The 15,170-nt window shown below is 27.9% G+C and overlaps 1 protein-coding gene across 2 annotated transcripts in view; it reads left to right on the forward strand.

Annotated features, from left to right (window-relative positions):
• Window positions 1-12,505, forward strand: part of LOC114131783 (uncharacterized) — a 37,676-nt gene extending 25,171 nt beyond the window's left edge. The window contains exons 5-9 of one of the 2 annotated variants that reach the window (XM_050205311.1): window positions 1,077-1,188; window positions 3,294-3,454; window positions 6,768-6,872; window positions 8,665-8,862; window positions 9,758-12,505. In XM_050205311.1, coding sequence (XP_050061268.1) covers window positions 1,077-1,188; window positions 3,294-3,454; window positions 6,768-6,872; window positions 8,665-8,862; window positions 9,758-9,823 — 642 coding nt within the window. In that variant the 3' untranslated portion in view covers window positions 9,824-12,505. The remainder of the gene's footprint in view (window positions 1-1,076; window positions 1,189-3,293; window positions 3,455-6,767; window positions 6,873-8,664; window positions 8,863-9,757) is intronic. The other variant, XM_050205312.1, reaches the window with a different exon arrangement.
• Window positions 12,506-15,170: the final 2,665 nt, after the last annotated feature.

Genomic DNA, 15,170 nt, shown 5'->3' on the forward strand with positions numbered 1-15,170 from the left:
GTATCACGACCGTTCGCTTTTAATAATTATATTAATATCATTTTACGGATAACGTTTTCATAGAAAGTTAATTGAGTTAATTGTTTTTGGGAAAAAACGATTACGGAGTTGCATCTCGCATATTAACGGTTTAATTGCAGGTTTTAATATCATATTGAATAGTGCAAACGTCATCGACGAGAATTATCTTTTTACTTTTTATGGTTTAGAATGTTTAAACAAAAATATACTTTTTTGGCACTATTTGCCTGTGTATAATAACACATAGGATATGTGTACAATATAAGCATGGTATATGGTACGTTGTACATATGCCAGATGACGTCGCATTGCTTGTCTCTATCCTGGTTATTTACCTACAACATACTGATAGAAAGCACAGTTTAATGAGCAAAGGGGGCAAAATGTCGAACAAATAGATATTACATATTCAAAATTATTCTCTTAAAGGTAAACTCTTATTAATTTTAAAGTTTTTAGGATAATTATTTTTACTATTTTCACATTTTTAATTTCGTCTTCCTTAGAGGGTTTTCTAGAAATGTCTAAAATTAAAAATCGTATTTTCAAACGCGTGTACTGAATAATTATAATTAGTTAATCAGTAGTAACTTAAAATACTTAAATCCAACTAAAAATACTTGTCTAAGAAAAAATATTTCCTAAAACGTTAGTACGATTTTTTTGAAAAAAAAATAAGCGTTACCTAAAAAAATAAGCACATTATTTATCTAAATATTTTATTTCGTTTGACTTTTGTAATAATGGTAAGGATAAAATATTCATTAAATTATCTTATATTCAGAACAATATTATAATAATAAATTATAATATGATAATACATTTTTATCCCTCTTTAATACGTAGGATCTCCGACGTTGGTTAACACTGCACTTCTTGTTTACCTATGGTTTAGGTATGTTCTTGTTTACCTATGGTTTTCGCATGGTTTTATTATGTTTAATTGTATGATAATAATGCAAAATAATATTATATAACTGCATGTAACAATAACAAATCTGTGATATGACGAGATTTTCACTGACGTTTTCATCATTGTTCTTAAATTGTTATAGCCATCGGACTCGGACAACACTGTCGGCACCGGTATCGTGAAGAGGACTGCGAGAGAAGTGTCGACGGATAATCCGAGCTCGACGAAAAAACGGTCACCGCTCACAGACACTGGTAAAATATGACGGAAATAAGTATAATATTACAATTAAAATATTATAATATTATAATGTTGATAATTTATTTTTTTTTATTATTTATTTTAATAATTAATTAGGTGAATGGTAATTATTTTTTGACTATTTATTTTTATGTGTGAACATTAATATTGTAATAAAGTTAATTTATGTATGATATCCTTTTTTTCTTTTATTTATTTTTTAATATTGCACGTGGAATAAGGGCTACACTCTCATTAGTTTGGTAATACTATGTACCGCATATTCTAATACTTCACTGTAATATTATAATTTAATATACGCAGAAGAGACCGATAAAAGTTTTGCAATTCATAGATCTTCTTAGGGGTAGGTACCTACCTTTATATTATTATTATTTACATCAAATGTTTTAATTTCAAACTCACAATATATTTATGGTGTAAAAATCACTGTCTAGATTGAACCTAAAACGCAGTTACTCGCTGAATTAAAACAATTTCTATTCGTATCATTTTCGTCGGGAACCAAAAACTGTACCTATAGTTGTATTCTGCGGTAGTGGTCTGCTGTGATACATCATATTATTAGATACCTATACACGACATATCTATAATAATAAAATAATGTGATACGATACTCCGTTACTCAGTTAAACCATTCAAATCGCTTCAATATGAAACTATTTACTTAGGTGGCAAATTTAATTTGGTCCGATTGAAAACATTTCGGCCCACATTCTTTTTTATCTGCCAACGACTTTTGGTCAGTTGAAAAACTTATTTGTGGCCAGATGATTTAACGTCATTGTTAGACGTATATAGTAATATTATAAATTATATTATGACATCTTCAAGAGTAACTGCGGGCATGGTATTAAGTTCGATTTTCTTTGCAAAATTCAATATTACATAATAATTATGCCAGGTTTTATTCAAAACCTCAACGGTATATCGAATACGACGTGTGCAGGCTATGTAATTGCTGGTAATCGAATTTAATTAAAAATTCATCGTTGCGATTGGTACTGGCTACCGTTTTCAATGAGTTATAAAAAAAATAAAGTCTATTGTACACCCACACATCTTATACCTGTATAGTATATTAGCATAGTATTAGTATAACTTGCACTTGTAATCTTTTCGATATCGAAAACGATTTGTAAATAGTATAACATAAGTATTGTGTAATTGCTGTACATATGTACCGTTTCTTATTATATATTAAATAGATTTAAGTGCATTAAACTGTTTATTTTACATATTCTTTATTTGGTTTAATCTTCTAACTTGAAAAAAATATGCTTAGATAATAATAATATTATACATTGTAACAATAATAGTATGTATATAAAGTTCTCGAAATAATAATACTATGATGTCCAAGGGCGCCTGCGGCCGTAAGTCGCCAGTACTTAAGTTTGTCAGACGAATTTATTCGGTAGAAACGTTTGCCAAAATACGGCAAATAATCCACCTAACTTTATATACTTCGGGCGCCCTTGTAACATTGATATATTATTATAATGATTATTAATATATTTATATAATATTCTATCGTCGCTCTGAGTGTACGATCTGTGCGTACAACACACGTAAGGCTGCGCAGTGTTTTCGCACCCATTACGCGTGTTGGTTTACAATATCGACACCGAAGACCATAAGTACCGTACGTAAAACATCAACCGCGGTTGCACACGACACGCGCTCGCGTTGTGAGTATTTTATGTATAGCACCCTTATTATTGTTATTATTATCACCTACTGGCTACTATATACATATTATAATATTGTGATGTACATATCACGTTATACCTTTATATGTTCGCCTTTGCGCTTCGTTGGAACGACAGTAATCCCGTTACGCGCCCTCGCCGATTTTCCTGCGAACATTTACGTAAAAAGTGTATAATAATAAAAAAAAATACTAAAAGGTACGGCGGTGGCGTATTTAAACGGTTCGGGTTAATATATATGTATAATACATGTATTATGGTATAATATGTGTGCTTAAAGGTGCGTGGCTCTCGAACATTGACGGTCACACGAGATATTGTATCCCTTCTGTATCCGCAGAAAGAAAAATAATAAAGTAACGGGCTGGTTTGATGTTGTGTTTTAGATAACGATGTGTCGTCCGACAACGCTTTGTCGTCGAACACTGAGGACGACGCCCAAGCCGAGACCGTCACTGACGAAGACCCAAGAAACAAACGGTTCTTGTTCAATCTGCGGGGAGGAGCCGGCGGTGGATCTGGCAACTTTTTATTCGACCTGATCCGAGTGAGTGTAATTAATATATACACGTGATTCTTATTTCATATGACGTGTACGTTATACATACTTTTCTCTCTTTTTCGATTTCATCGAGGAACCGCAAAAACACGACCAACTGTTATATTATACACCTATTATATTATAATAGCACCTCATATTATACGACCTGAAACGAAAAAATATTTATTACCCATATATATGTATAATATAGCACTGCGTACTCATACCTACTACTTGCGTCCCGAATTGATAAAAGCTGATAACTATTGTGCCTGATCAGTGTTTGTTCACAACTTGACGGTTGTCTATTTTAAATACGATGAAATTGCATCCAAATATATCATATTGATTTTTTTTTTGTTTATTATATCCCTTAATTTATATGGGGACATTAATGAGTCTTAATTAAGTCGGTTTTAATTTATTGACTATACTCACGAATAGTTTTTTATAAATAACAATAAAGCTCAATGCTCCGACTGGAAAAATAAAAAACAGGGACTCGAACAAAATTAGCATACATCGTAATGATTGAACTCAATCTACTTTTCCCCTCCGCCCAACCGTTAATCATCAAATAAATAATTATAATTTACGAGGTACCTGTGAAACAAGAACGAATCCTAATAAACAAATAAAATACATTTTTTTAAATATCAAATATAGATATGTTAATTTATATATTTTTAATTAAATTTTCTTACAAGAAGTGGAAGAGTTCCGCCCATCTGTCACAATTATGATATTCTTATGAATTTATTTTTGGGACGCAATAGTAACACACAGTCTAATATAATATTGTACATATGTTATACAACACATACTATTTTAAGCTCTTAAACCATGATCTCCGTCCTAATCATATCATTGGCATCCATACACATTACACATACATTCATATGACATTCAAATAAGTAAGAATACTCGTGAATGTAGAATCCCGTGTAGTCCCAACACAACCCAACTGCAATATTATACGTATAATGATATGTTAAAATACAATAATACCTACGCTTACGATTACTTTATTTTACAATTTTACAATCCATTATACCTACTATATTATAGATTCCTACAGAACGTCATGCGAAACAATCAGTTGGTCAACTATATGAGCTGTGGCACACAGGCACACTCTGTAATATCTAATATTTATGTACTATGAACGCACCATCACCGTAAAGCACAAATTTTTGGAACGAAAATTATTAACAACACAATGTTCCACACACATTAATCTAATTTATTAATATTGTCAGTGGTAATTTATCACTAAATCTCCGAGGTAGTTTTGGACGTTTCGGTAGCGTCAATAACTGCAAACATTATCAAATACGTCTCTGGATGTTTTACTATATTCAATTTTGTAGATTCCACAATTTGATTGTGCAGATAACAGTTAATAAAACAATAATTTAATATTTCCAATAAATTGCGGTGAATCAACCACTAATTAAATAAGTGCTCGCATCATATTACCCTTATTATAGGTATTATTATCAATTATTATCATATTCTTACAAAGAACATTCACTGGCCATTTAACAAGGCCAATATTCTAACGAATTCGTAAGAAAACCGAACGCCCACTTTATAATAATAGGATATATAGGATATCGTGTTTCATTTGTTTAAAATATCTACCTATAGGACAACTTTTACTTGAAACCTGTCAATTGCATTACCTACAATATAATGTAAGCTTGAAACAGTTTTACGGTCGAGTTATACAATGAGCCATATATTTTATTGGCATTTCTAAGGCGTTAACTCCATACGTTAATCTCAGCTGGCAGCTGCAGTATAGTTATAGTAAAATTTAGACAGATTTTTGGATAAACATTTCAAATTATTTACTTATTGAATGGCCCGAATAAAATCATTTACATTTATTCGTCCAAATGAGAAACTATGCTAAAGTAACAAAAGCTTATTATTGATCACAAATAAATAAGAAAGATAAATTGAAAAATTTAAAGAAAAAACAATCAATTTCTAATGCTATGAAAAAAAAATAAAAATGTATAGTAGGTATTTGATTGCAATTTTATGCACTGGCATAAAAGTATATAGCACCGTAATATTAGTTTATAATACATTAAAACCATTACCTATATCACAATTTACTAAATCCTTACTTTTCATGCACTAGTCTGTATATATTGTATGTTTGTGTAGAATTATATTAATAATGATAAATTGTTTTTCTAAATAATTCTTCCCAGATAAAAACAAAAAATCAGTAAAATACATTTTTAGATTAATATAATTTATTTTTTTTTAATTATTATTTTCAAGCTAATTGAATTCTGACCATGAAAATATACTATTATTAATTACATAATCATTTAATATTTATTTAAAATTTGTAATAATACTTTCAAAACCCAAATTCAGCTCACAATTTATCAATTTATTTATTTCAGAAATTTGAACTTGTAATAAATTTGTATTATTATCATCATTATTTCTAGGTTCTTTGAAAACAGATAATTTAATTCAAACTTCAAACGCGTGTTAATTTAAACCTAAAATATTGTAATTTGTAGTACATAACAGTGCTATATCATAAAATGATGAAAGTGTAGTCATTCAATATTTTCTGTCATGTTTATTAGTGAAAGGCATTATTGAAAATTTATAAAATCACTAAAATCAATTAAATAATAAGACCTATACAATGTTGACCCATTTATTATAAATTATAATCTATTGCACAAATAATTAGTTTAGTAATACGACGTGATAAATACTAAAATACTATGCAGATATCACTAAACGGTCATTCTGAATCTCCCCATTGCACCAGTACAAGATACCTATAGTAGTACGACCGCAAGGTATAATTCGGTTATCGTTCTGGTCATCGTGGTTAGCCACCGGGGGAAGGTGTATATAATTATGTAATATAGTTAGGGCATTTTGTACCATACCTAATGATTTAGTTTACTCTCAAAGAATGAAATGTTATCCAAACCCTTTGTCGACCTCGATACCAATTAAATTAATTAGTGTTCACTATAATATGTTCACATAATTGAATAAAAGTCGTTTGCATTGTCACTGATCGTAAATAGAACTAAGTAAATCGTGCCATGCGTTTAATAAGAAAAAAAAACAAATCAATGCGCTTGTTTTTTTTTTCAAGTATACCAATCCATAATTGAAGAGTTTTTTTCAACTAGTGTTTTCATATGGTATGTTTAAAAATGAATTATCATACAACGTGGTCAACAAAGGGTTTTTTTTCTTAAGATAAAAGAAAAGGTCTTAAAAAAATATGGTTTGAGGCAAAAAAAGATTTTTTGGTTTTCAATAGAGGGGAGCGGACAGAGCAGCTAGGGCTGCCGGTGGTTTCTACAGAGTGGTTGCAGGCACCGACCCAAACGCATTAACACTCGCACAGCCTCTTCAATATCCATCGGTAAATAACTTAATTCCTATAGTCAAACATTTTTTTTTAGTTTTTTTTTTTTTAACATGTAGCTCCCAAAGTTTAAAAACAAAATTCATCCAAAAAAATAAGGACAACGCTATACTATGCGCACTATCACTCCGTCCCAATAATAATATATAATGTAATAAAACACGATTTATCACGCTAAAAATTGATTAGGTACAACACATGTTGTTATAAAAGCATAATTCACCGTGATAAATATAAGACATAGATAATCATTTATTTTAAACTTTATAAATTATCGTTTTATTGAAAATTATAAACTCGTTGGGTGTATGATGGAAGTCATGTGATCACTTCTACTTTCACTAACCACTATTATGTAATAACCCAGTGCAATTCGTGACATAAATTGTCATCGTTCGTTAGTGCGTCTAAAAAACGAGTCACACTTGCCAATATCAAAACTTATATATATATTAAACACCTACATCGGGTACATTTGGTTTTATGTTAAACAACAATATAAAACAATTTACTACTTGTAACACTATTGATATAAATTTGACAAAACTGTATGACTCCGTATATTTATATGAATAACAATATCAAAAACCAATGTGTGTTACACACAACTGATTTTTTTTTTTTTTTTTTGAACAGTGGATGTAAACATAAATAACAATAATTTCGACAAGAACAAACAATTATTTTTTAAAATGTATTGTCTAGTCAAACGGAGTGGATTTTCGCACTTTTCCTCCTTAATATGTGACAAAATCAATAAAAATACTTAATGTAATATTAATATATTAGGTATAATGTTTAATTTCACTGCAACCAAACGAATAACTTATAAACTTTTAAATCTTTAAAATGTACTTGAATTGTTCAATTTATTTTTTTGACTTGAGAAATATACACCATCGGCCATGGTACATACATATTATCTGAACATTATTTTTATATAATTTAATAATGTACCTACTAGCAGTGTCACGCGAACACTCTCAACTCTAATTCACCTGTATAACTATATATTATGCACATGATTAATAATTTATATTGCAAATGCATACATTCCATACATATTCAAAACAATTCAAAATCTATAAAAAAAATTTTAGATTCTAAAATTTTAATGTATATAAAAAATCTATAGAGTCGTCTATTTTAAATTATTATCACTTGATCAGTTTTTTAAGTAGTTTAAACTTTTTTCAAATAAACAATTTTAAAACTACATTCGTGATATTTTGTAAGTAATCATAAACAACAAGGTCGTTAATATATCACAATTCATACTTATCACGTCTTGAGTTGTCCATTGATAATAATAAATAATAATCATACAGTCCAGAATTTCATTAATCGTCACTATAATACTACCACACGCGCTGTGTACAGTTCAAATAAATTACTCAATAAATATTATACAAATATATAATAATATATTATCATAGATGTGTAAGAGTTGAGGGTGGTTTACCAGCCGAATTTACAGCGAACATTTTACTATAATAGATAGTATATTACAATACTGAATTGTCGACATTTTAAATTAATTACAACAAAAAACCTTGCTGTACAATGTACCTAATCCAATCGAATTTCTGACCAAAATCATCAACACAGAAATAAAATAATATCATTGAAAAAAACAAGATACAAAACACTATAACCAAAACAAATTGTACATTATATTAATAAAATAAATAACTTAATGATTATTATATATAGAGATGTTTATTATTCTATTATTTCCGAGAAGTGGCTACTATCATCCATTTTTATATGTGTTTTGGTCCCACGACAGTTAGTAGCGGGTAGCGGTGCCAATCAAGAAAAAGACGAGTCGGCTGATTCGGTGCCGGCTGAAGGCGAAACCCAGGAAGTACACGCTGATGTAAATGCCAAGGAAGACGGTTACAGCGTCGGCGTACCTGGACCACTGACGAGAATATTCGTGATCGCCAATAGAGGAGTTGCCAATTTGGTTCAAGACTTGATACTGGTAAGTTATGAAGTTTATAAACGATATAGTCTATAGCGATTGTGTAAAAGCATCCGCCAACTTGTATGGTAATACTGTACAAATTGTGTATAGAATGTGATTCTTTTATCATTAAATAGAAGTTGTTACAACACAAAATTTAAAAATATTGTAATTTTTAATTATTTTTTTATCGTTAGGATTTTTAAATTTTTATTTCATTCATTCTAAATCAGAATAATGCTCCGATTATTTCAAATTACTTTAATATAGAAAGCCAAATTAATCGAATTTCGAACCAGGTTACTTAGTCATCCTCGTAAATATTTAAAGTTTGGATGAGCGAAGTAATGCATCAATATTTTTCATGGTGGTACTATCAAATGCTATACATTAGTACGCAGTCATCTAAAATAAAAATATTTTAAAGTACTTATGACCCTCATAACTAATAAATTACGTTAAGTTTCAGTATTACTTATTACGCATCGACATTTTCAAAAGGTTACAAAGCATAAAATAATATAAAAACTTTTTCCGTTCAAATTGTCTTACAAAACATTTTAATCTCCAATACATTCCCTCGTTCCATAATATTGAATGTATATTCGATGCACGTATATTATAACACCTACCTACTTATAAAACGTATGCTTGCCGAGCATATTTTATTATTATAGTAGACTCGAAAATACTTAAATGTACATTACTAAAATCCGTTGCAATCGAAATAATATGACGAAACACGATAATAGTAGGTATAATAATAACAAAATAAAATGTTCGCCCACTATAGGTACATGTGATGGGGTAATATACACATTATAATATGTACCTATATTATTGTATGAGCACGTTACATAAATAGCTATATAATAAATTAATAACCATCATTTTGTGTTCTTTTTCTTTTCAGAGATTGGCTCAGACTACCGAACGAATAGTGAACTTCAAAGCCAGATTAATTACATCCCTCATCTAAGCAAATATTCAAGTTTGTGTAGTAAAATGTAATTTATTACTTGCGTGCGGCGTATTTTAGTCATGACTTATAAGATTAAATCTTTACTTAACGTTTGTTTGCACAACCACAAATCCACGTCGAGTTTTTTTTATAATTGACACGATTTTTTGAACTATGTGTGTAATTATTTCCAATTTGTATTTTGCGCATCAATCACGTCGTGACACGCACACACACATTCAAATATTTTACAACTAAATCAAAACTTATTCAAATAGCTGACATATATATTATATTCAATTTTTTTTTCAAAAACGTTGTTCCGTCAACACGAGTTAAACATTAAACGTCGATAACAATGCCCATACTTTACAAAGCCCACAACTGATTTTAATAGTTAATTTTTTACAAATCAAGTGTCAAAGTACAAAATATAATTTTAAAACCATCAGATGATATATGTCATCTGCCACGCGATTATCAATTTTTAATTAAATATACCTACGTTGAGTACTAATATTAGTATTCATGTTGAATATACATCTCAACGATTTTACCGACACATCATATTATTAGGTACAGCTGTTATCGACATTAATACACTGATTCAAACTATACTGTAGTAATTTAATTAATCAATTGAAAAATCAAAATCAAAATTATATAGGAACTCGTATATTATATTTAGTGATAGGTATATACAACTGTAAAAACATTATCATATAAATATGTATTTTCTATGTAGTATATATTACTTTTATTTATTAGACCCATGAAATATGTGAAAAATTGTCCACTGTATAATATATTATTGGTATCATTTTTTTTTACATATGTAGGGTTTAGGTAGTTTTTCTTTATATTTTTAAGTTACAAACAAAATAAATAATTGCTCAACAATTTTGTTTATGTAATATATATATTATATATAATGCATAATATTTTATAATAACGTAAGGGTATCATATTATAATAATAGACACATTTCATCCTTGTTAATATAATCTACCCATACGTCATACACCTAATCATTATACTCATATTATAATATTGTATACTAAATATTATATTTTGTCTTTCGATTATCTTCGTAAAAATGTCTTCGCGAGATGTTCTCCTGTATAAGTAATATCGTATAATAAAGTCTACTGCGCCATATTGTAGACTATAATTAATACACCTATAATAACACATATTATAATAATATAATAAATTAAATACTGTATACATAAGTATAACACAATAGAAATAAAATTAAATTCTGTTCACTTTGTAAGTAGGTACCACAATAATAAATGCAACGCACTCGTGTGGTATTTATAAACGGAAAACTCAAAGCTCTACAAACGTACATAAATCTTCTTTCATTTGTTCATCGTATGTTTTTAATATCATCTTCTTTTTTAATAATAATTATTGTAATCATATATTTTATGACATGTGATCGTATTTAGTCGTGGTTATGCGGCGCTAGTGTAATACCAATATATCTATATATATAACATATATTTGAAATTCGACTCATTTCGTTGAGCCATTATTACAGTATAATAATTATCAATAATACTACTAATAATTATAATATAATATCATCATCATCTATCGGTAATTATGTATGTATGATACGAGCATGGCACGTTTCAGCCAAAAACGAAAAAACAATATTATGTTAAATTCCCGTTTCTAATAAATTGTATTCTTTTATATATGTATATTTATAAATACGTTTCCGCGAAATATTGTTATATAGTAAAAAATTTAAGAATAACATTTATTGCATATCTTAATAAACAGAAATTTATTTTTAATGGTAATTAATAATAATTTTGGTTTATTCAAAAAAATAAAAATAAATAATATTACAGTATAGTAGGTGTTAGCTTAAAGTCAAATATTAATGATAAATAATTATTATAGTAGATATATTTTAGTCGCAGTTTAGACAAATATATGTTAAACAAGTAATGAAGTAAATTATTGAAGTTCATAAAAAAATCACTTATTGATTATATTTTAATATCTTAAAATATACTCACTAAAATTATGCATACCGAATTATTCAATCAGATAGGCATTTAAAGTGTCTTGAATACACATGTAATATTGTGGCGTTTAAAATAGGTTTTATATGAAGTAATCACCACCTATCATACCCATTTCCTGCGCATTATAATACGAGTATGTTATGTTTTGATTTTTAAATATTGATATTAATATGTTACAGTAGGTAATACATGTTAATTTCCGTCGATTTAACTCCATGCCATAAAATTTTACTTAACATAATCGTCTTTTATTTGCATTAGATCATCGGATGTTATATTATAATACTGAGACATATTTATATCATACCTGCTTAGACACTATAATAATACATATTGTGCGGGTATGTATTAGATACATAATATTATAATACTGCTGTACAGTCGTATTTATATCTCCGGATATTATAATATTATGTTAGTACATTGTTGTATTTCACTTAATTAAGCTATTAATCTGTAATTAATCCATGATCATTATGTAATAATAATTATTGTTGTTATTATTATTATTATTATTATTATTATATGTGTGTATTAATTGTGTAAAGTCGTTAGTTGTTAATTTAATAATAATTATGATATAATATGAATTTATTTTGTATAGTGTTAATGATAATGTAGACAAGATTGAAATATATAGTGATTTTAAATTAAATATATTATATTAAAATATTCAAACACAATTAAATATCATCTTCGTTCATTTTTCAGTACCTATTATCTGCGGTTTCATAATTACAGGGGAAGGTTTAGAGTGTTTAACAATCCCTCTCTTTAAAAACCAAAAAAAAAAGAATTATAGACAAATAATTATGAAAAAAAATGTAACACTTTATAAATTATTTATAATAGTACTGGTAAAATTAACGTTTATTTATTTTATATAAGGATTTTCACACGCAACATTATGTTGTTTATCCTAATCACATTAGTTTTAAGTCTTAAAAAATATACATTGTAGTACTCCTTTTCATTCCTCGAAAACACTGTTTTAATACAAGGTTATCCAACTGAAATTTTTAATGGTACTCTTGTGAACTCTTGTGTCAGAGTGTTAAAAAAAAATATGTGTTTTAGTTCAATATATTTTACATTTTTAACATTACTGATGCAGTGGCGTATTTAGGAAATTGTCATGAGGAGGGTCCAGAAAATTGTCGTAATACTGATGTGTGGGGCCCTCTACACCTTCCAATTACTCTTTATTAAATTAATTTACCATGTTTTTATGTTATACAAATTCAATTTATTAAAATGAATCAACATAAATTCATTTTGATGTTAATTATTTATTTTTAATCATATAACACATTTATATTACAAATTCCAATTTTCTAGGACTTAATGCTATTTCATTGATTATTATTGCATCAACATATAGAATAATTCTATTTTATAATATTATGTACTACAAAGTTGAAAAAAACCTGAAAGTTGAGAAATTAGAAAATAAAAAAGAACTACAAAGTGATTTATAATATTTTATTTGGTCTTGTAATATTATCAGGATAATAAAAAAATTAAATTAAATTAAATTAAATTCAGTTTTTATGTTTATTATGGTATAATTATTTTAAGCTATGATGACAGTCAAATTAAAAATTATTAAACATATTTTATATATAAAACGTAATTTAATAGGTACATCACAACTATTTAATAAAATTATTATTATAAAAGTATGGTAAAATAATGATGTATTAACAATGAGGTAAAAAGACCTATCGCAGATAGATACATCGGTGTCAAATAGATTTTTTAATGCAAATTACATAAAATAAAAATGTTTCAAGTTACATTTTATTGGGAAAATCATTTAAAATGTGTTTTTGTGTCTACTGAAAAACAACAAATACTGAGATACGCACTGTTGCAGTTTAAATGACGAGATGTATGTCCCAACATCAGAGCTAGTCCATTTAGCCTCGTCAACATAATAATAAAATTAAAAATACAGTACAAATAAGTTATATTGTTATATAGGTAGTAGATATTAAATATTTTCCAAAATAATTAAAAGATAACTTCCTTTATTGTTAATCTTAGATATGTTTTCAACCTTTTCAAGGTTGAAAAAGATCTTTCAGGTGTAGCTGTTGACACTGGTAATGTGCAAAATAGTTTAATTTAAAAAAATATATATTTGGAAAGTCATTCTTTGGGCAGCTCAAAAGTGCTTCTAACTCACTTTTAATGTTTACGTCTTGACTAGCTATTTTTAATTCCATATTTTAATTTCAACATAGCATTATCATTTTCAACTGGAGGTAAATAAAACTCAACTAAATTCTCAAATGATATTTTTTCTGCATTAGTAAAAGTTGAACTAAATAAACATTCAAACCCTATTTCGAACTGGTAAGATATGTGTCAACCATGCATAACAATTTATGATAATATTTTTTTACCCGATTAGGTACGTAAAAAATAGCATTTTATGTGGTTACAAGTTACAACTTATAATTGCATAGAATATAATAATATATTATATAAATTATTAGACGTATATATACGTATTTATGGAGCCAATGGGGGGGTCTGCACCCTATGCCCCCCCCCCGTAGAGACGCCACTGTACTGATGACATTTAAAGAATAAGAGATCCATAGTTACGTAATATATATTCTTCCCCCTCCCTAGCAAAAAATAATTCCTGAACATTTACATTTAACATTTAACTTAGGAAAATTTTAACCATAACTCATAAGACTATTAAACTATAGAATGAAAGAATACTCTGAAATAACTATTAAAAATACTGAATTATGTGTTTCGACGTATAACAAGAGATTGTTTTTTTCAGTTTTATAACATGAAAAACTTTAAATTTTGTATTCAATTTTATATATTTTCATGAGATGTCTGTATAAAAAATATTTACATGTAATAACATAAAAATAATAAAATATGCAATATAAAATTAAAATGGGCAAAAGATGGCTAAAACTTAAATAGTAGGACCAAAGTCTGAAGGATGCTCTCTGTATTTACAAGTACCAGAGAATGTAATCATCTGCAATCAGATGAAAATATTAAATTCACATTATTACTTACGTCCTGATCTTAGGAGGGCTCTTTAAGTTGTGTATTCGAGAATTTTATCAAGTACACCGTATAATTAAATTTGTATGTACCTAAAGTATAACATTAATATAATCTATATAATAATCACACACCATACTTGACTCGCAACTGCAGTACATATTATATTGTGATGTATTGTAGTAAAAACATTTTTTCCTATTATGACGTTTCAAGTTTTCTCTATAGTTATTTAAAGGAAAACTTACGGAAAACTCTGTGTTCAACTTTTTAACTTA

This window comes from Aphis gossypii, chromosome X (assembly GCF_020184175.1).
Source record: "Aphis gossypii isolate Hap1 chromosome X, ASM2018417v2, whole genome shotgun sequence".
Lineage (NCBI taxonomy): Eukaryota > Metazoa > Arthropoda > Insecta > Hemiptera > Aphididae > Aphis > Aphis gossypii.